Here is a 22,068-nt window from a genome sequence, read left to right on the forward strand (position 1 = left end):
AAACTTGCAATTCTGTTGCATTAGAGAAACTAATTGAGGCTTAAGCTCAAAGTTGTTTGCTCCAATGGCAGGGATAGAGATGCTTCTCCCATAAAAGTCGGGAGTAGGTGCAGTAAAGTCACCCAGCACCTTCCTTGCATTGTTTGCATTGTTGTTGTTTTCGGCTGCCATGGGTTCTTCTTCTTTGAAGATTTCTGTTAGGTCCTCTACAGAGAGTTGTGCCTTAGCTTCTCTTAGCTTTCGCTTCAAGGTCCTTTCAGGTTCAGGGTCAGCTTCAACAAGAATGCCTTTGTCTCTGCTCCTGCTCATATGAAAGAGAAGAGAACTAGAAAATGTGGAATCCTCTATGTCATAGTATAGAGATTCCTTGAGGTGTCAGAGGAAAAGAAAAGTAGAAGACAGAAGTAGAAAATTCGAACTTATCAGAAAAAGATGGAGTTCGAATTTTGCATTAAGGGATAGTGTTAGTCCATAAATAGAAGGATGTGAGAAGAAGGGAAGTGATTTTCGAAAATTAACTAGAAGATTTTGAAAACATTTTTGAAAAATATTACTTAATTTTTGAAAATGAAAGTGGGAAAGAAATAAAATGATTTTTTTGAAAAAGATTTTGAAATTAGAAATAAAAAAGATTTGATTGAAAACTATTTTGAAAAAGATGTGGTTGAGAAGATATGATTGATTTTAAAAAAGATGTGATTGAGAAGATATGATTTGAAAAACATTTTAAAAAGATTTGATTTTGAAAATTAAAAACTTGACTAACAAGAAAAGATATGATTCAAACATTAAACCTTTCTCAACAGAAAAGGCAACATACTTGAAATGTTGAATCAAATCATTAATTGATAGTTAGTATCTTCAAAAATGGAAAGAAATTGATTTTGAAAAAAATTTGATTGAAAATTTGATTTGAAAAAGATTTGATTTTGAAAAGATTTTGAAAACTAAAAAAAAATTTGATTTGAAAACAAAATCTTTCCCCTTTAGCCATCCTGGCGTTAAACGCCCAGAATGGTTCACATTCTGGCGTTTAACGCCCAAAACTATACCCTTTTGGGCGTTAAACGCCCAACCAGGTACCCTGGCTGGCGTTTAAATGCCAGTCTGTACTTCTTCACTGGGCGTTTTGAACGCCCAGCTTTTTTTGTGCAATTCCTCTGCTGTATGTTCTGAATCTTCAATTCTCTGTATTATTGACTTGAGAGACACAAATTAAAAATATTTTTGGATTTTTTTAATAATCAAAATGCAACTAAAATCAAATAACAATGCATGCAAGACACCAAACTTAGCAGTTTGTATACTACTGACACTAATGAGAATGCATATGAGACACACAAAACACTCAAGTCAAGAGAATTTAAAGATTAGAGTAAGAAATCATCAATAACATCTTGAAGATCCTTAAGACACATGAATGAATGCATGCAATTGACACTAAACTTAAAATGAGACTCTAGACTCAAACAAGAAACATAAAATATTTTTGGTTTTATGATTTTGTAATTTTTTTTGTGCTTTTTCGAAAATTATATGGAAAAGAAAAACAAAGGTATCAAAATTCTTAATGAGAATTCCAGGAATCATGCAATGTTAGTCTAAAGCATTAGTCTAAAGGAATTAGACATGGCTAGCCAAGCTTCAGCAGGACATTGCATTCAAGAGCTAAATTGATGAGAATCAATCAGCTTTGGTGATGATAAGAACATCACCTTGAAACACTAGAATTCATTCTTAAGAACTCTGAAGATAAATACCTAATCTAAGCAACAAGATGAACCGTCAGTTGTCCATACTCGAACAATCCCCGGCAACGGCGCCAAAAACTTGGTGCACGAAATTGTGATTACTACAACTTCGCACAACTAACCAGCAAGTGCACTGGGTCGTCCAAGTAATACCTTACGTGAGTAAGGGTCGATCCCACGGAGATTGTTGGTATGAAGCAAGCTATGGTCACCTTGTAAATCTTAGTCAGGCAGACTCAAATGGATATGGTGATGAACGAAAATAACATAAAAGATAAAGATAGAGATACTTATGTAATTCATTGGTAGGAACTTCAGATAAGCGCATGAAGATGTCTTTCCTTCCGTCTCTCTGCTTTCCCACTGTCTTCATCCAATCCTTCTTATTCCTTTCCATGGCAAGCTTGTGTAGGGTTTCACCGTTGTCAATGGCTACCTCCCATCCTCTCAGTGAAAACGATTGCATATGCTCTGTCACAGCACGCAGAATTCAGCTGTCGGTTCTCGGTCAGGCCGGAATAATATCCATCGATACTTTTGCGTCTGTCACTAACGCCCCGCCTGCTAGGAGTTTGAAGCACGTCACAGTCATTCAATCATTGAATCCTACTCAGAATACCACAGACAAGGTTTAGACCTTCCGGATTCTCTTGAATGCTGCCATCAGTTCTCGCCTATACCACGAAGACTCTGATCTCACGGAATGGTTGGCTCGTTTGTCAGGCGAGCACTCGGTTGTCAGGCGATCAACCATGCATCGTGCAATCAGGAATCCAAGAGATATTCACTAGAGCCTTGGTTGCTTGTAGAACAAAAGTGGTTGTCAGTCACCTTGTTCATAAGTGAGAATGATGATGAGTGTCACGGATCATCACATTCATCAAGTTGAAGAACAAGTGATATCTTAGAACAAGAACAAGCGGAATTGAATGGAAGAACAATAGTAATTGCATTAATACTCGAGGTACAGCAGAGCTCCACACCTTAATCTATGGTGTGTAGAAACTCCACCGTTGAAAATACATAAGCATAAGGTCTAGGCATGGCCGTGAGGCCAGCCTCCCAGTGATCTAAGAACTAGATGTCCAAAGATGAAAATACAATAGCAAAAGGTCCTATTTATAAGAAACTAGTAGCCTAGGGTGTACAGAGATGAGTAAATGACATAAAAATCCACTTCCGGGCCCACTTGGTGTGTGCTTGGGCTGAGCAATGAAGCAATTTCGTGTAGAGACTCTTCTTGGAGTTAAACGCCAGCTTTTATGCCAGTTTGGGCGTTTAACTCCCATTTAGGTGCCAGTTCCGGCGTTTAACGCTGGAATTTCAGAGGGTGACTTTGAACGCCGGTTTGGGCCATCAAATCTTGGACAAAGTATGGACTATCATATATTTCTGGAAAGCCCAGGATGTCTACTTTCCAACGCCGTTGAGAGCGCGCCAATTGGGCTTCTGTAGCTCCAGAAAATCCACTTTGAGTGCAGGGAGGTCAGAATCCAACAGCATATGCAGTCCTTTTCAGTCTCTGAATCAGATTTTTGCTCAGGTCCCTCAATTTCAGCCAGAAAATACCTGAAATCACAGAAAAACACACAAACTCATAGTAAAGTCTAGAAAAGTGATTTTTAACTAAAAACTAATAGAAATATACTAAAAACTAACTAGATCATACCAAAAACATACTAAAAACAATGCCAAAAAGTGTATAAATTATCCGCTCATCACTTGGTCAAAAATTTTCAAAATTAGTTGTTTCTTACAAGTCAAGTCAAAATTTCAATTTTAAAAATCTTATCTTTTCAAAATCTTTTTCATAAATCATATCTTTTCCATTTTTTTTCTTATTTTCGAAAATTTTAAAAATTATTTTTCAAAATCTTTTTCTTATCTTTTATACCATATTTTCAAAAATATGCTAACAATTAATGTGATTGATTCAAAAATTTGAAGTTTGTTACTTTCTTGTTAAGAATGGTTCAATCTTTAAATTCTAGAATCTTATCTTGTAGTTTCTTGTTAGTTAAGTCATTTTAAAAATTAAATCTTTTTTTTTCAAAATATCTTTTTATTAAAATTTTTATCTTATCTTTTTATCTTATCCTTCTCAAAATTTTATCTTTTTCAAAATTTGATTTCAAAATATCTTATCTAACTTCTTATCTTCTTATCTTTTTAATTTTGATTTCAAATCTTTTTCAATCAACTAACTAACTTTTTGTTTGTTTCTTATCTTTTTCAAAACCACCTAACTACTTCTCCCTCTCTAATTTTCAAAAATATCTCACCTCTTTTTCAAAAATTCTTTTTAATTAATTAATAATTTTAATTTTAATTACATCTTGTCTCTAATTTTCGAAAATTATTAACCCCTTTTTCAAAATTATTTTCGAAATTTCCCCTCTCTTTTCTCATTCTATTTAATTATTTAATTACTAACACTTCTCTTCACCTCTCTTCATCCAAAAATCTGAATCCATCCTTCTTCATTCTTCTACCCTCTTCTTCTTCTACTAACATAAAGGAATCTCTATACTCTGACATAGAGGATTCCTCTTTCCTTTCTTGTTTTCTTCTCTTTCATATGAGCAGGAACAGGGAAAAAGGCACTCTTGTTGAAATTGATCCAGAACCTGAAAGGACTCTGAAGAGAAAATTAAGAAAAACTAAATTACAACAATCCAGAAACAACCTTTCAGAAATTTTCGAACAAGAGAAGGAGATGGCAGCCGAAAATAATAATAATGCAAGGAGAATGCTTGGTGACTTCACAAAGCCAACGTCCAAATTTGATAGAAGAAGCATCTCCATTCCTGCCATTGGAGCCAATAACTTTGAGCTTAAGCCTCAACTAGTTGCTTTAATGCAACAAAACTGCAAGTTTTATGGACTTCTATCTGAAGATCCTTATCAGTTTTTAACTGAGTTCTTGCAGATCTGTGAGACTGTAAAGACGAATGGAGTTGATCCTGAAGTCTACAGACTCATGTTTTTCCCTTTTGCTGTAAGAGACAGAGCTAGAATATGGTTGGATTCACAACCTAAGGATAGCCTGGACTCCTGGGATAAGCTGGTCACTGCCTTCTTGGATAAATTCTTTCCTCCTCAAAAGCTGAGCAAGCTGAGAGTGGATGTTCAAACCTTCAAACAAAAAGATGGTGAATCCCTCTATGAAGCTTGGGAAAGATACAAGCAGCTGACCAAAAGATGTCCATCTGACATGTTTTCAGAATGGACCATATTAGATATATTCTATTATGGTCTATCTGAATTTTCAAAAATGTCATTGGACCATTCTGCGGGTGGATCTATTCACCTAAAGAAAACGCCTGAAGAGGCTCAAGAACTCATTGATATGGTTGCAAACAACCAATTCATGTACACCTCTGAGAGGAATTCCGTGAATAATGGGATACCTCAGAAGAAAGGAGTTCTTGAAATTGATGCTCTGAATGCCATATTGGCTCAGAACAATGTGTTGACTCAACAGGTCAACATGATCTCTCAAAATCTGAATGGATGGCAACATGCATCCAACAGTACTAGAGAGGCAGCTTCTGAAGAAGCTTATGATCCTAAGAACCCTGCCATGGCAGAGGTTAATTACATGGGTGAACCTTTTGGAAACACCTATAACTCATCATGGAGAAATCATCCAAATTTCTCATGGAAGGATCAACAAAAGCCTCAACAAGGCTTTAACAATGGTGGACGCAATAGGCTGAGCAATAGCAAGCCATATCCATCATCTTCTCAGCAACAGACAGAGAATTCTGAACAAAACACTTCTAATTTAGCCAAAATAGTCTCTGATCTGTTAAAGGCCACTTTCAGTTTCATGAGTGAAACAAGATCCTCCATCAGAAATCTGGAGGCACAAGTAGCCAGCTGAGTAAGAAAGTCATTGAAACTCCTCCCAGTATTCTCCCAAGCAATACAGAAGAGAATCCAAAAGGAGAGTGCAAAGCCATTGACATAGTCAATATGGCCGAATGCACAAGGGAGGAAGAGGACGAAAATCCTAGTGAGGAAGACCTCCTGGGACGTCCCTCAGGCAAGAAGGAGTTTCCTATTAAGGATCCAAAGGAATCTGAGGCTTATACAGAGACCATAGAGATTCCATTAAATCTCCTTCTGCCATTCATGAGCTCTGAAGACTATTCATCCTCTGAAGAGGATGAAGATGTAACTGGAGAGCAAGTTGCTCAATATTTTGGAGCTATCATGAAGCTGAATGCCAAGTTATTTGGTAATGAGACTTGGAAAAGTGAACCTCCCTTGCTCACTAATGAACTAGATACTTGGATTCAGAAAATTCTACCTCAAAAGAAACAAGATCCTGGCAAGTTCTTAATACCTTGTACCATAGGCACCATGATCTTTGAAAAAGCTCTGTGTGATCTAGGGTCAGGGATAAATCTTATGCCACTCTTTGTAATGGAGAAGCTGGGGATCATTGAGGTACAACCTGCCTTGTTCTCATTACAATTGGCAGACAAGTCATTAAGACAAGCTTATAGAATAGTAGAGGACGTGTTAGTAAAGGTTGAAGGCCTTTACATCCTTGCTGATTTCATAATCTTAGACACTAAAAAGGAAGAGGATGATTGCATCATCCTTGGAAGACCTTTCCTAGCCATAGCAGGAGCTATGATAGATGTCAACAGAGGTGAATTAGTCCTTCAATTGAATGGGGACTACCTTGTGTTTAAGGCACATGGCCATCCCTCTGTGACAAAAGAGAGTAAGCATGAAGAGCTTCTCTCAGTTCAGAGTCAAGAAGAGCCCCCACAGTCAAACTCTAAGTTTGGTGTTGGGAGGCCACAATCAAACTCTAAGTTTGGTGTCAAGACCCCATATCCAAACTCTAAGTTTGGTGTTGGGACTACACAACATTGACCTGATCACCTTGTGGCTCCATGAGAGCCACTGTCAAGCTATTGACATTAAAGAAGCGCTTGTTGGGAGGCAACCCAATTTTATTTATCTAATTTTTATTTTATTCTATTGTTATTTTGTGTTTTATTAGGTACATGATCATGAGGAGTCACGAAAAAATCATAAAAATTAAAAACAGAATCAAAAATAGCAGAAGAAAAAAATCACACCCTGGAGGAAGCACAGGCTGGCGTTCAACGCCAGTAAGATGCATCTGGCCGGCGTTCAACGCCAGAACAGAGCATCATTCTGGCACTGAACGCCAGAAACAAGCAACATTCTGGCGCTGAATGCCAGGAATGTGCCCAGAGAAGAAAAGCTGGCGCTGAACGCCAGTAACAAGTATGAAACTGGCGTTCAACGCCAGAAACATGCTTTACATGGGCGTTGAACGCCCAGAATGTGCACCACACGGCGTTTAAATGCCAGAATGGTGTGCAAAGGCAATTTACATGCCTATTTGGTGCAGGGATGGAATTCCTTGGCACTTCAGGACCTGTGGACCCCACAGGATCACCTCAGGATCTGTGGACCCCACAGGATCCCCACCTACCATATTCCCACCTTACCTCCTAATCCTAGTTTTTGTGATTACTCTTCCCCATGTCACACTTTCCAACACTCTTCACCAATCACCTCAATTCCTCTTCCCAATTACCCCCTTCACCACTCACATCCACCCACTCTTCCCCATAAACCCCACCTACCTTCAAAAATTCAAAACCATTTTCCCACCCAATCCCACCCTATATGGCCGAAACTTCACTCCCCCTCTCCCTATAAATACCCTTCCATTCTACTTCATTTTCACACAACACAACCCCCTCTTCTCCCACTTGGCCGAACCTACATCTCTCCCTCTCTACCATATTTTCTTCTCCTTCTTCTTCTCTTCTTTCTTCTCTTGCTCGAGGGCGAGCAATATTTTAAGTTTGGTGTGGTAAAAGCATAAGCTTTTTGTTTTTCCATTACCATCAATGGCACCTAAGGCCGGAGAATCCTCTAGAAAAGGAAAAGGGAAGACAAAAGCTTCCACCTCCGAGTCATGGGAGATGGAAAGATTCATCTCCAAGAGCCATCAAGACCACTTCTATGATGTTGTGGCAAAGAAGAAGGTGATCCCTGAGGTCCCTTTCAAGCTCAAGAAAAATGAGTATCCGGAAATCCGACATGAAATCCGAAGAAGAGGTTGGGAAGTCCTAACTAACCCCATGCAACAAGTCGGAATCTTAATGGTTCAAGAGTTCTATGCCAATGCATGGATCACTAGGAACCATGATCAAAGTATGAACCCGAGTCCAAAGAATTATCTCACAATGGTTCGGGGGAAATACTTAGATTTTAGTCCGGAAAATGTGAGGTTGGCATTCCACTTGCCCATGATGCAAGGAGATGAATGCCCCTACACTAGAAGGGTCAACTTTAATCAAATGTTGGACCAAGTCCTAATGGACATATGTGTGGAAGGAGCTCAATGGAAGAGAGACTCCAAAGGCAAACCAGTCCAACTAAGAAGACTGGACCTCAAGCCTGTGGCTAGAGGATGGTTGGAGTTCATTCAACGCTCCATCATTCCCACTAGCAACCGATCTGAAGTTACTGTGGATCGGGCCATCATGATTCATGGCATCATGATTGGAGAGGAAGTAGAAGTTCATGAGGTCATCTCCAATGAAATCTACAAAATAGCCGACAAGCCCTCACCCATGGCACGGCTAGCTTTTCCTCACCTTATTTGCCATCTATGTTACTCAGCTGGAGTTATCATAGAAGGAGATATCTCCATTGAAGAGGATAAGCCCATCACCAAGAAGAGGATGGAGCAAGCAAGAGAGACCCTTCATGGTTCTCAAGAGATGCATGAGGAAGCTCATCATCAAGAAATCCCTGAGATGCCTCAAGGGATGCACTTTCCTCCCAACAACTATTGGGAATAACTCAATACTTCCTTAGAAGATTTGAGCCACAATGTTGAACAACTAAGGGTGGAACATCATGAGCACTCCATCATTCTCCATGAAATAAGAGAAGATCAAAGAGCAATGAGGGAGGAGCAACAAAGGCAAGGAAGGGACATAGAAGAGCTTAAGAACATCATAGGTCCTTCAAGAAGAAGACGCCACTAAAGGTGGATTCATTCCTTGTTCTTTATTTCTTCCTGTTTTTGGTTTTTAATGTTGTGTTTATCTATGTTTTGTGTCTCTACTTCATGATCATTAGAATGTAGTAACTATGTCTTAAAGCTATGAATAAATTCCATTAATCCTTCACCTCTCTTAAATGAAAAATGTTTTAATTCAAAAGAACAAGAAGTACATGAATTTCGAATCTTTCCTTGAATTTAATTTAATTATAATGATGTGGTGACAATACTTTTTGTTTTCTGAATGAATGCTTGAACAGTGCATATGTCTTTTGATCTTGTTGTTTATGAATGTTAAAACTGTTGGCTCTTGAAAGAATGATGAACAAAGAGAAATGTTATTGATAATCTGAAAAATCATGAAATTGATTCTTGAAGCAAGAAAAAGCAGTGAAAAAGAAAGCTTGCGAAAAAAAAAAGAAAAAGCAAGCAGAAAAAGCCAATAGCCCTTAAAACCAAAAGGCAAGGGTAAAAAGGATCCAAGGCTTTGAGCATCAATGGATAGGAGGGCCCAAGGAAATAAAATCCAGGCCTAAGCGGCTAATCAAGCTGTCCGTAACCATGTGCTTGTGTCATGAAGGTCCAAGTGAAAAGCTTGAGACTGAGTGGTTAAAGTCGTGATCCAAAGCAAAAGAGTGTGCTTAAGAGCTCTGGACACCTCTAACTGGGGACTCTAGCAAAGCTGAGTCACAATCTGAAAAGGTTCACCCAGTTATGTGTCTGTGGCATTTATGTATCCGGTGGTAATACTGGAAAACAAAGTGCTTAGGGCCAGGGCCAAGACTCATAAGTAGCTGTGTTCAAGAATCAACATGCTTAACTAGGAAAGTCAATAACACTATCCGAAATTCTAAGTTCCTAGAGAAGCCAATCATTCAGAACTTCAAAGGAAAAAGTGAGATGCCAAAACTGTTCAGAAGCAAAAAGCTACAAGTCCCGCTCATCTAATTATAATTAATATTCATTGACATTCTGGAATTTATAGTATATTCTCTTCTTTTTATCCTAATTGATTTTCAGTTGCTTGGAGACAAGCAACAATTTAAGTTTGGTGTTGTGATGAGCGGATAATTTATACGCTTTTTGGCATTGTTTTTAGGTAGTTTTTAGTAAGTTCAAGCTACTTTTAGGGATGTTTTCAATAGTTTTTATGTTAAATTCACATTTCTGGACTTTACTATGAGTTTGTGTGTTTTTCTGTGATTTCAGGTAATTTCTGGCTGAAATTGAGGGACTTGAGCAAAACTCTGAGAAAGGCTGACAAAAGGACTGCTGATGCTGTTGGAATCTGACCTCCCTACACTCGAAATGGATTTTCTAGAGCTACAGAACTCCAAATGGCGCGCTCTCAACGGCGTTTGAAAGTAGACATCCAGAGCTTTCCAGCAATATATAATAGTCCATACTTTATTCGGAAATTGACGATTTAACTTGGCGTTGAACGCCAAGTACATGCTGCTGTCTGGAGTTAAATGCCAGAAACACGTCATGATCCGGAGTTGAACGCCCAAAACACGTTATAACTTGGAGTTCAACTCCAAGAAAAGCCTCAGCTCGTGGATAGATCAAGCTCATGTATACTCATGTAAACCCTAGTAGCTAGTTTAGTATAAATAAGACTTTTTACTAATGTATTAGTCGTCTTTTGACCACAGGAGATCCTGGATTGTATTTTGAATCCTGTGATCACGTTTTAGGGGGCTGGCCATTCGGCCATGCCTGAACCTTTCACTTATGTATTTTCAACAGTGGAGTTTCTGCACGCCATAGATTAAGGGTGTGGAGCTCTGCTATACCTCAAGTTTCAATACAATTACTATTACTTTTTATTCAATTCTCTTTCATTCTTATTCTAAGATATACGTTGCACAACACTTGATGAATGTGATGATCCGTGACACTCATCATCATTCTCACCTATGAACGCGCGTGACTGACAACCACTTCCGTTCTACCTTAGGCCGGGCGCATATCTCTTAGATTCTCCAACAGAATCTTCGTGGTATAAGCTAGATAGATGGCGGCATTCATGGGGATCCGGAAAGTCTAACCTTGTCTGTGGTATTCCGAGTAGGATCCTGGGAATCCGGAAAGTCTAACCTTGTCTGTGGTATTCCGAGTAGGATTCCGGTATTAAATGACTGTGACGAGCTTCAAACTCCTGAAGGCTGGGCGTGATGACAAACGCAAAAGAATCAATGGATTCTATTCCAACCTGATTGAGAACCGACAGATGATTAGCCGTGCTGTGACAGAGCATTTGGACCATTTTCACTGAGAGGATGGGATGTAGCTATCAACCAAGGGTGATGCCTCCAGACGATTAGCCGTGCAGTGACAGCGCATAGGACCATTTTCCCGAGAGGATTAAAAGTAGCCATTGATGATAGTGATGCCCTACATACAGCTTGCCATGAAAAGGAGTAAGAAGGATTGGATGAAAGCAATGAGAAAGTAGAGATTCAAGAGGAGCACAGCATCTCCATGCACTTATCTGAAACTCCCACTATTGATTTACATAAGTATTTCTATCCCTTTTTATTTTCTTTTTATTATTTGATTTTCTAAATTCCATAATTTTATCCTCCTGACTGGGATGTACAAGATGACTATAGCTTGCTTCATACCAACAATCTCTGTGGGATCGACCCTTACTCACGTAAGGTATTACTTGGATGACCCAGTACACTTGCTGGTTAAGTTGAACGGAGTTGTGTCCACACATAGCAAAGAGCTACAAGAATAATTCCATATAAAATAAAGAATACAATATTGTGAGTATCACAATTTCGTCCACCACAGCACAACGATAGTAGCTCCTGCAAAAGAAGCCACACTAGTATTGTTAGAGGTAAAACTATTCATGTGTCTTTATTTAATATTTTAATCAACACCGCAGATTTTGCTGCGGTAGTATGGTAATTAGATCATCACCTTAGGAAAGGGCTATTTTTGAGTGATTTTTTGCCGTACCTGCGCCATTTATAACCATCTTCAAGGTTTTCAGACTCGTTCTCTGTCAAGTAAGTAATTTTTGAAACATTATTTTTATTTCTTTTGTTGTTCATGCTCATGGTATCAGCAATCGATGCCATCGTCGATGCTCGAAGTTTCTACCTAAGAAAATAGAGAGCAAAAAAGAAAATATTAGTACAAAGACCCCATATTCAAGGGTTTTTATTTCTCACTCATCATTCTCTGTATGATGAACCCTTTCCTGGCCTTCTCTCTTTCTATAACTACTTTTTTCTTGTTTTTTCTTTTGTATTATATGATTTTTTTTTTAAAAATATCTGTTACAATAATAAATAAAAGTGGTGAAAATTTTCAAATGGAAGACTAAATCATAATAGGGAAAAGTAGACCATTAGAATGAGTAAACAAGGAAAACAATAGTCATTTAATTGTATTATTTGTTTATTTCAATACTATCACTATTATTTTTTTCTTCTTACCTAGTTATAATATTATCTTCTTCATCATTTAGTTCTTCGCCTCTCAGATTTCTATTTCCACCAACAATTGATTCTGCTGAACGTTTATGACTGTGCAACTACTGCAGAAGATTCTAGAATAACTACGTATGGAGACAGAGAAGGAAGAGGATGCTTTATTGGCATTTCGGCTGGTGGGACATCTTCTTTAGCTATATCTAACCATCATATAAAGAAGGACCAAAGTCTCCAACGTTTTTCAAGCCAAAAAGTGACTTTTCAAAGAAGGTATAATTGAAAAAGCTGAAATCTTGGGTGATGGTGGTGGGTATAGACAATAAAGATGGTGGTGGCGGTGGTGATAGTGGAGAAAGTAATGATGTATTATGTTCTTCCATTGAATTATTTTATTATTGATACTGATTCGACCGTCCTAGGATTCTATTCTTGTACATACTATCACATTTCTAACACACACTGTGTCAACTCTGCCTTAAATTTTTTTTTCTCGGATCAGTGCCTCTTAATTACAATTTTGTTATACTACTTAAGGAAAAACAGAGAGAGGAGAGCTACAAAGCAGAGATATACATGAAAGGGATACTCTAGAAGTTTTATTCTTTTACAATTTTTTTGTTGTTATTGTAATAACAGTGATGATGTATATTTTTAGGTTATCAAAAACTGAAATATGATAAGAAAATATTAGGTATTATTTTTTATTTTAATATTTTTAATTATTAATTTGATATGTTGATCTGCGAATTGAATCTGCCGATACGTATCTCAAATTCATATTTTGATCCTATTTATATGCAAATTAGATAATATCCAGAGTTGAATCTGTCGATACGTATCTCAAACTCAAATCTGATCCATTAACACTCCTAAGCAGGTTACGAGAAGCACATTGACTATAAAACACACTTGTCCCTTTGGTTTTGTTCAGTGTAGCATCTATTATTTTATTTAGTGATTCATTTTTATATTTTTAAGGATTAAAAGAATGAGGAAAAAAATATTTTCAACATAGAAGAGACATAATTTTTTTCCTTAATTAATTTGATATTTTTCAGTGCTACTATTCCACCACATATTTTAACATACCCCATGAATATAATTACATATACAATGAAAATATTTTTGTTTTTAGATTGATTTATACATCCAGTTAAAGACATTTCTTTTGAAGTATTTATTATTACATATTTACGTTATTCAATTAAAGTTTCACAATCTATTCATGCTTTAATTTCTCACTTTTGAAACTAGTGTTCATTTTTTACTTTTCATATAAATTAAAAAATAATTGAAATATTTTGAAGTAATACAAATTATAGTATAAATTAAGTTCTCAAATACGAATAATTATTTTTTAATTATTCGATTACTTTTGTTCCCAACATCTATTTTTATTATATTTGCTAAATTGATATTTATTCGTGAAAGAAAAACATTTCAAAAATAAAATTTATTTAAAAATAAGAGTAATAAAAAATATTAATCAACTTGATATTTGATGTAAAAATGAGTAGAACATAATACATTTCTATACCACAAAAATGAAGGGAGTAATAAAAAAATGTTAACTTGATATTTGTCTTGCATTGTTTGTGCTTGTGATTGATTCTGTTTTGTGATTAAGTTTTGATGTTGATTTAATTTGTGTCAGAGGCCGAATTGATTTAATTTGGGATAGAGACCGAGTTGATTTGAGTTAGGCCAGAGGCTGTGATTGGTAGGATTAGCGGTAAGTTTTGATTAAAATGATTTCTTAGTAAGCGGTGAAATGTATGTAGTGTTGTTTTATTCAAAATTTTATATAACAAAAATATGAGTTTTAAATTTGGATAATGAACCTAACTATTCACCCCGACTGTACTAAGAAATCCCCTGTTCTTACCCCTTATTTTTACCCATTTCAGCTACAGGTGTGAAGGTTTAGTGCGGAGCTACAGGAGCATATAAGATTATGGTTATAAGTTGAGTTGTTAGAATTTATTTTTTCCTCGTCGTTTATTATTTTTAGATTTTAGAGGGGTAGAATTTGTTTTTGAGAATCTTGAAATAAGTCTATGTATTTAATGCTATGTGAGTATATATATATTTGTGATTAAGAGGTTTAAAGTAAAAACCTTTCATTTTCTTTATTAAAGTTTCGGTTCGTATTCGCGAAGGCTCAATATTAAATAAAGATAGTATAATAAAAGGGTTTAAAAGTAAGTAGTGCTCAGAATTTTAGTACGATCATAAGGTGCTAAAAGTTAGTGTAACACCCTAATATTCAAATCCTTATGCTCGAGTCATAAGTTAATGATATTACGGTGGTACGACTCTCAGGTGGATTTTTTATACATAAATATAAATATATATGAAGGGAGTATTAATCGAGAAGCCTGAAAAGATTAAAAATAAAATCGCGAAGATTTATCACTCACGTTTCCACAACAAAAGATAGACCTTGAAGTCGAAAGCGATATACGGATAAAGGCATAAAGAAAAATCAAGAGATAGATAACAGAAATATATATATATATATAACATAAGTAAATAGCCACTAGTCGCGACCCACGAAGTTTAGGCCGGCTAGGGTACAGTATGAAAGTAGTTGACAACAGTATCTCCTAATCTCTCCCAAAAGAAACATAAGAGCCTCTATAGGAAAATTCAAAAGAATTCAATACATAATATAATCTTGTCAAAATAAAGGTGGAGAGATTCTAAGCAAAATATAAAGTAGAGAATATAAGGATCTTCGTCTTCTCTCAGACGAACCACAGCTCACTGCTGAGCACCTGGACTTGTATCTGAAAAACAAGAGATATATACGGAATGAGAACCCCCGACCCATGGGTTCCCAGTATGGTAAAAGTGCCAAATAAATACAATGCACTGCAATAAAACTCACTAAGCATCCTAAACTTCTTTCCACGAAGCATTCACCCTATGATCTCGCTAATCCATAAATAGCCAAATGCCATAAGGGAAAGCTAAATTTAGCTCATATTTCTTATGCTTCCCAACTTTCTAACTCTCCCACGGATCAGAATCATAATGATAAACAAAACCATCACCAGTTGTTCTGTCTCAGCAATTCTATATCAATACATCATATCCTCACCTTAGCAAGTGAATTCGCTTCACTGCGTCTACCCAGGGAACTCAAATTATCTCATTCAATAATCATCATCATTATCTAATCACATCATCAAGTCATCTCCTCAAGAACAGCCCTCAGCGTCCACCGACACCAGCATGAGGGACCTCTTAGTTTTACAAACACAAGCAATACAGACAAATAATACACAATTAAAGTACAAGTAGAAAAAGTAGCACATAATCAGGTAACATAGAATATATGATATAGCAATCCAAAACAAGTAGGCAAACCCAAGCAATTCAAACATATGCAAATAATGAATGCCTGTCCTATGGCTGATGATATCATCTGTCGGTTATATAGCCAACCCGACAAGTCCTAGTAGCTAACCGTTGGACTGTCCCTCTGTCGTGCATCCCCAACTCGAGTTATTCTCAATCATAAACATGATCATAATCATAATCATACAATACCCACACTGGTGTTTATCCACGGGGGCGAGCTCATCCGAAACTTTCACGGTGTCTGGCCACACTTATGACATAGGGTCAGCAGAATCTCGGATCTCAACTTGGAGCAAGTGGAGCCGACCCACTGCATCTACCCAAGAAAATCCAAGACTCAGATAGTTTCAATCTCAAATCATACTCGACTGGGAGCAAGTGGGGGCTAACCACTGCATCTACCCCAAGAGTCTCAAAAGCTCAACCTGGAGCGAGTGGAATCACCACTACTGCCGCTACTACCCAGGCATCATAATCTCTGACCCGGAGCAAGTGGGACGAACCACAACCCTTGCTACTACCCAGGCATCACAATCTCTGACTCGGAGCAAGTGGGACGAACCACAACCCTTGCATCTACCCAGGAGGTACGTTCTCATATACTCAGGAGGAACCAAGGAGGGGATCCTAGCCTCCCACCATCTTGTTGGGGGTGATTTTACAATACCATGAGGAACAAGGAAGGGGACCCTCACCTTCCTTCATCTCTCTAGGGTCGCACTTCCGAGAAAGAGAGCTCACGATAAAGCAATCATTCAAAGCCATATCTTCATTTTCAGCTATAAATCAATATTTATCATAGCCATCCGGCTCATGGTATAAGCCATGACCAACCAGTAATCATTATCAAATACAGCCTTTTGGCTCACGGCATACATCGCACTTCCATCATCACCCTTAATAACTCATATAGTCATCATTAATCATAACTTGTCAATAATCTCACTTACTTCATCCACAAGTTATCACATGTCCTAGCTTCATTTCATTAATAGGCATACTATAAAGATTTAGGACATAAAGGGTGAGAATGGAGACTTAGAAGTCTGAAATTTGGCTTTGAAAACTCAAAATCAACCTTGGGGTGAAAATAGGGTAACGCGTCGCCCACACGCATGCGTGAAATCCAAGTGACGCCTGCGCGTCAGCCACGCGTATGCATGGGTGCGTTTTGTGCCCCACGCACAAAACCAGCTCGATGCTCGCACAACTCTCGAAAATTTGGCTGGGCAATTGGTGCAACACATTGACGCGTATGCGTAGACCATGCACACGCTTGGAGAGTGAAAATTTGAAAACGACGCGCAACGTTTACGAGTGGGAGTGCATTCTGCAAAAAATTTTACTAAGTTAAAAAGCTGCAAAATTCACAGTTACAAATCCCAAACTTCCAAGACACATAACTTCTTCTACAAAAAATTTTTTCAATCGTTTCTGAACCGTTGGAAAGATCGTTGAATAAACTTTCATAAAAATCCAATTTTGAAGAATTCCAAACTTCGTGGATTGAGCTACGGACCGCCAAATTTGGTCAAAAATCAGTTTTTGCCCAAACATAGGAATCACCAATTTTTCTAATATTCCCAAGCCAAATTCATTTCCACTCATCCAAATGACCGCAACCCAATCACATTCACATAATTACACTCAACCAAAACCAAACCCATCTCATCTACACAATTTCACCCAAAACCATCAAATTCCACTCTTCAATTCCTCAAACCATATTATTCAACAACCAAACCAATTATTCACACATTCAATATCTAAAATTCATCCAATTACTCATGTCATCACACAATACACACGTAAACTTACCTTACTTACCTCTTCCGGCCTCCGGCCCAAAATTCACGGCCTCCGACCCAAATTCACAATTTAAATGCATAATCCACAAACCAATACTTATTGTCCGATTCATCATATTCTCAACACACCAAACATACAAGTTCACACAAATCTCAACCCAAATCATAAATTTACATTACATATCAATTATGCATATTAGCACTAATCATTCACACAATCCAAACTTAATCCTAGGGGCATCTTGATAAACAATTATTTCAGTTAGTTTTTATCCATGTTTATAAAATAGTCAGATAAATTAAAATCTCAAATGTGATGTCAAAAAGACCCTCAAACCAGGCTTAGTCAGCATGTGTACAATCATTAACAATAATTTTAAAACCGCCATGAATATCTATAGCTGGAATTTTCTTTTGGATAGAGATCATTGTTCTTTGCATAATCATTTTATAATGGGAACACTATGTACAACTATATTGGATTTATATATGTATCGTATCTCTATATCTTGTAAATTTTCAAAATTGTATACACTTTGCATTGAATTAAAGCTGATATGTTATGATGTATAGACATTGAAGCGGACACAGAGCATAATATAATATCGGACACGCAGACATAGAAATGTTGAATTGTTGAATTTTCATATATGTTATTGTTTAATATAATTTTATTAAATGAATTATAATAATATTTTGGTATTCTATTAGTATTAAAATATAAATCCATTTTTTAGTTATTTTAATGCCTATTTTTAATTACATAAAGTATTTGAAAAAAATATTTCTCTTAATAAATAATAATATGTATTATTTCTAAACTTATTTCAAAAATATATATTGCTATTTATGTTCGAAGAAATATTTTTTATGTTTTATTAAGACACAATTGGACACGAAAGACACGCGTGTTAGATGAATGTCAGAAGGGTGTCGTGTTCAAAATGTGTTTGACATACATACATTGAAACTCAGCAAAGTGTTTGCAATTCATAGTCTATATACAAATTCTGTTATTTTATCTATTCACCCTCAGATCACTAAAACTCGCTTTTAAGCTAAGGGATACGCTCTTAGCACTCTGGTGTGTAATCGACATGCTGCTAACTTCAATTAATCAATTCAATTGAATACAAATAATTGATCCAAGTGGCCTTCCATGTTAAATGACCTTTTCAGGGATCACGAAGAACAGGAGATATCCAAACACCAACAAGTGGGACAAAGGTAGTCGCTCCCCTAATTATAAGAATCCTACCGCCAAGAAAGAACTTGAGATGTTGTTGAGGTGGGGATTGACTGAATATTGATCAACGTTCTATCAATAATTCAATTAAATTACCATTATTTTCCTCATTTACTATTTCTAATGGTCTACTTTTTCCGGTTGTGATTTAGTCTTCCATTTGAAAATTTTCACCACTATTATTTATCGTTGTAACAAATTTTATTTTAAAAAATATCAAATAATAAAAAAATAAAAAAGGAAAAAAAGTAGTGATAGAAAGAGAGATGGCCACGAAAGGGTTCATCATACACAAGATGATGAGTGAGAAACAAAAACCTTAGAATGTGAGGGTCTTTGTACTAATATATTTTTTTTCTTGCTATCTATTATCTCAAGTTGAAACTTCGAGCATCTACGATGCCACCGATTGTAGATATCATGAGCATGAACGACAAAAGGAACACAAATAGTCTTTTAAAATTTGATTTCTTGACAGAGATGGAATCTGAAAACCTTGAAGATGGTTATAAATGGTGCAAGTGTGGCATAAAATCCGTAAAAATAGCCCTTTTCAAATGGTGCAAGTTTCGGTAGATTCAATTCACAGATCAACATATCAAATTCATAATTAAAAATATTAAAATAAAAAATAGTATACCTAATATTTTCTTATCATATTTCTGTTTTTGATAACTTAAGAACATACATCATCACTGTGATTAACATAACAAAAAAAATTGTAAAAGAATAAAAATTGTAATTTCGAGAGTATCCCTTTCATGTTTGGTATCTCCCCTCTCTCTGTTTCTTCCTTAAGTAGTATAACAAAATTGTAACTAAGAGGCACCGATCTGAGAAAAATAAAAAAAATAAAGGGAGAGTTTTCACAGTGTTAGAAATGTGATAGTATGTACAAGAATAGAATCATAGCACGGTCAAATCAGTATCAATAATAAAATAATTCATTTAAAGAACAGAATACATCATTAGTTTCTCCCTTATCACCACCGCCACCACCATCTTTATTGTCTACACCTACCACCATCACCCAAGATTTTAGCTTTTTCAATGATACCTTCTTTGAAAAGTCACTTTCTGGCTTGGTAAACGTTGGAGACTTTGGTCCTTCCTTATATGAGTGGTTAGACATAGCTGAAGAAGATGCCCCGCCAACCGAAATGCCAATAAAGCATCCTCTTCCTTCTCTGCCTCCATATACGTAGTTATTCTAGAATCTTCTGAAGTAGGTGCATGCTCACAAAATCCAGTCCTTTCCAGAATCCCATCCAATCCTGAGGTGGTCGTTTCTCACAATAACATCACCAACAACAGAGCTGGAGGGCCTAAACGTTCAGTGGAATCAATTGTTGGTGGAAATGGAAATCTGAGAGGTGATGAACCAGATGATGAAGAAGATAATATTATAACTAGGTAAGAAGAACAAAATAATAGTAATAGTACTGAAAAAAAACAAATAATACAATTAAATGACTATTATTTTCCTTGCTTACTCTTTCTAATGATATACTTTTTGCTGTTATGATTTAGTCTTGCATTTGAAAATTTTCACCACTTTTATTTATTGTTGTAACAGATGTTTTTTGAAAAATATCAAATAATAAAAAAGAAAAAACGAGAAAAAAATTGTTATAGAAAGAGAGAAGGCCAGGAAAGGGTTCATTATACATGGCATGATGAGTGAGAAATAAGAACCCTAGAATATGGGGGTCTTTGTACTAATATTTTCTTTTTTGCTCTCTGTTTTCTTAGGCTGAAACTTCGAGCATCAATGATGGCATCGGTTGCTGATACCATGAAGATGAACAACAAAAGGAATAAAAATAATCTTTCAAAAATTACTTACTTGACAGAGAGCGAGTCTGAAAACCTTGAAGATGGTTATAAATGGCGCAAGTACGGCAAAAAATCACTCAAAAAGAGCCCTTTTCCAAGGTGATGATCTAACTACCATACTAACGCAGCAAAATCTACGGTGTTGTTTAAAATATTAAATAAAGACACATGGATAGCTTTACTCTAACAATACTGTTGTGGCTTCTTTTGTAGGAGCTACTATCGTTACATTGCAATTGGTTGCAATGCAAAGAAGAGAGTGGAGCGGTACATGGATGATCCCACCCATGTACTAACCACCTATGTGGGTTTGCACGCTCACGATTTGCCACCAATCCTTCCTCCTCCATCAAGATCTTTCAACCTCTACAATAACTCCACCGTAAGCCCCAAACTTGGTAAAGGAAGCGGTGTACAAAAACCTATACTTTCAGATGCAAGTGCAGGTGCAAGGGAAAGAATGTATGCCAACAACACTATTACTAGTGTTAATGTTAGAACTGACAGTGATAGTTGTGTTAATGACGTTAGCTCGATTGAGGATATTGGTACTGGACTGCTTGAGGATATTGTTAATTTGTCATCAATAGCACCTCATTATCAACATCATCAACCAACATCTCTATAGATGAAGAAAGTATAACAAATAATTCTTAGATATTCTCAACAGTCTTGTTTAATATTTTAGCCATTTTGAGTATTTTGAAATAGGCAAAAAATAATTTCAGTACTTTTCCTTTTTGTTTATCTTTTTCTTTATTGATTGTTACGCAATAAAAAAATCTAATGGCAATGTATTATAATCATAGCCATTAATTAACAATAAGAAATATAAAAAGAAAAGTTTATAAGGTATAAACGTTTACATATTCAGAATAATTGTGTATATATGATAATAGTTTGAATTTACTATTTAATTATCATAATTATGTGTATTGAGGTGTATTTATATTTGAAAATGGTCAAATCTTTAGATTAAATATTGTGTTTTAAAAGGTAACAAAATTGATGATATTTAATAGCAGCAATTAATGTTAAATTTTGTAAATTATAAGTATTATAAAGTAAATTATATATGCCTGATATTTTTATCATTAAATTTTTTACATGAAAATCTTAAACTATTGTATATTTTTATTTATTCCTACTTTAAAATAGTCAACATAGTACTAAATAGAGGGTTTATGAGAAATGGAATTCACGAAAGTATTTGTTAATAAATATAAACATAACAAAAATTATAGAAAATTTAAATTACTTAATTATTGATAAATAATTATTTCAATTAGTTTTTATCCATGTTTATAAAATAGTCAGATAAATTCAAATCTTAAGCATGATGTCGACCCCCAATACCAGGCTTAGTCAGCATGTGTACAACCATTAACAATAATTTTAAAACCGCCATGAATATCTATAGCTGGAATTTTCTTTTGGATAGAGATCATTGTTCTTTGTATAGTCAGTTTATAATGGGAACACTATGTACAACTATATCGGATTTATATATGTATCGTATCTCTATACCTTGTAA

At 36.0% G+C, this 22,068-nt stretch overlaps 1 protein-coding gene across 1 annotated transcript; it reads left to right on the forward strand.

Annotated features, from left to right (window-relative positions):
- Positions 1-19,097: 19,097 nt before the first annotated feature.
- Positions 19,098-21,162, forward strand: LOC130962676 (WRKY transcription factor 68-like). Its single transcript, XM_057888855.1, has 4 exons — positions 19,098-19,203; positions 19,904-20,111; positions 20,451-20,633; positions 20,748-21,162. Exons 1-4 carry the CDS (start codon positions 19,098-19,100, stop codon positions 21,160-21,162), a joined length of 912 nt encoding a protein of 303 aa, XP_057744838.1.
- The last annotated feature ends 906 nt before the right edge of the window (positions 21,163-22,068 follow it).

Source organism: Arachis stenosperma, chromosome 2 (genome assembly GCF_014773155.1).
Source record: "Arachis stenosperma cultivar V10309 chromosome 2, arast.V10309.gnm1.PFL2, whole genome shotgun sequence".
Classification (NCBI taxonomy): domain Eukaryota; kingdom Viridiplantae; phylum Streptophyta; class Magnoliopsida; order Fabales; family Fabaceae; genus Arachis; species Arachis stenosperma.

Bases quoted from the DNA above. Each gene is read 5' to 3' on its own strand.
- LOC130962676 (XM_057888855.1), top strand. From the start codon at position 19,098: ATGCCACCGATTGTAGATATCATGAGCATGAACGACAAAAGGAACACA. The intron at 20,112-20,450 runs GTAAGAAGAACA...CTGTTTTCTTAG, and splicing joins GAAGATAATATTATAACTAG to GCTGAAACTTCGAGCATCAA. The intron at 20,634-20,747 runs GTGATGATCTAA...CTTCTTTTGTAG, and splicing joins AAAAAGAGCCCTTTTCCAAG to GAGCTACTATCGTTACATTG.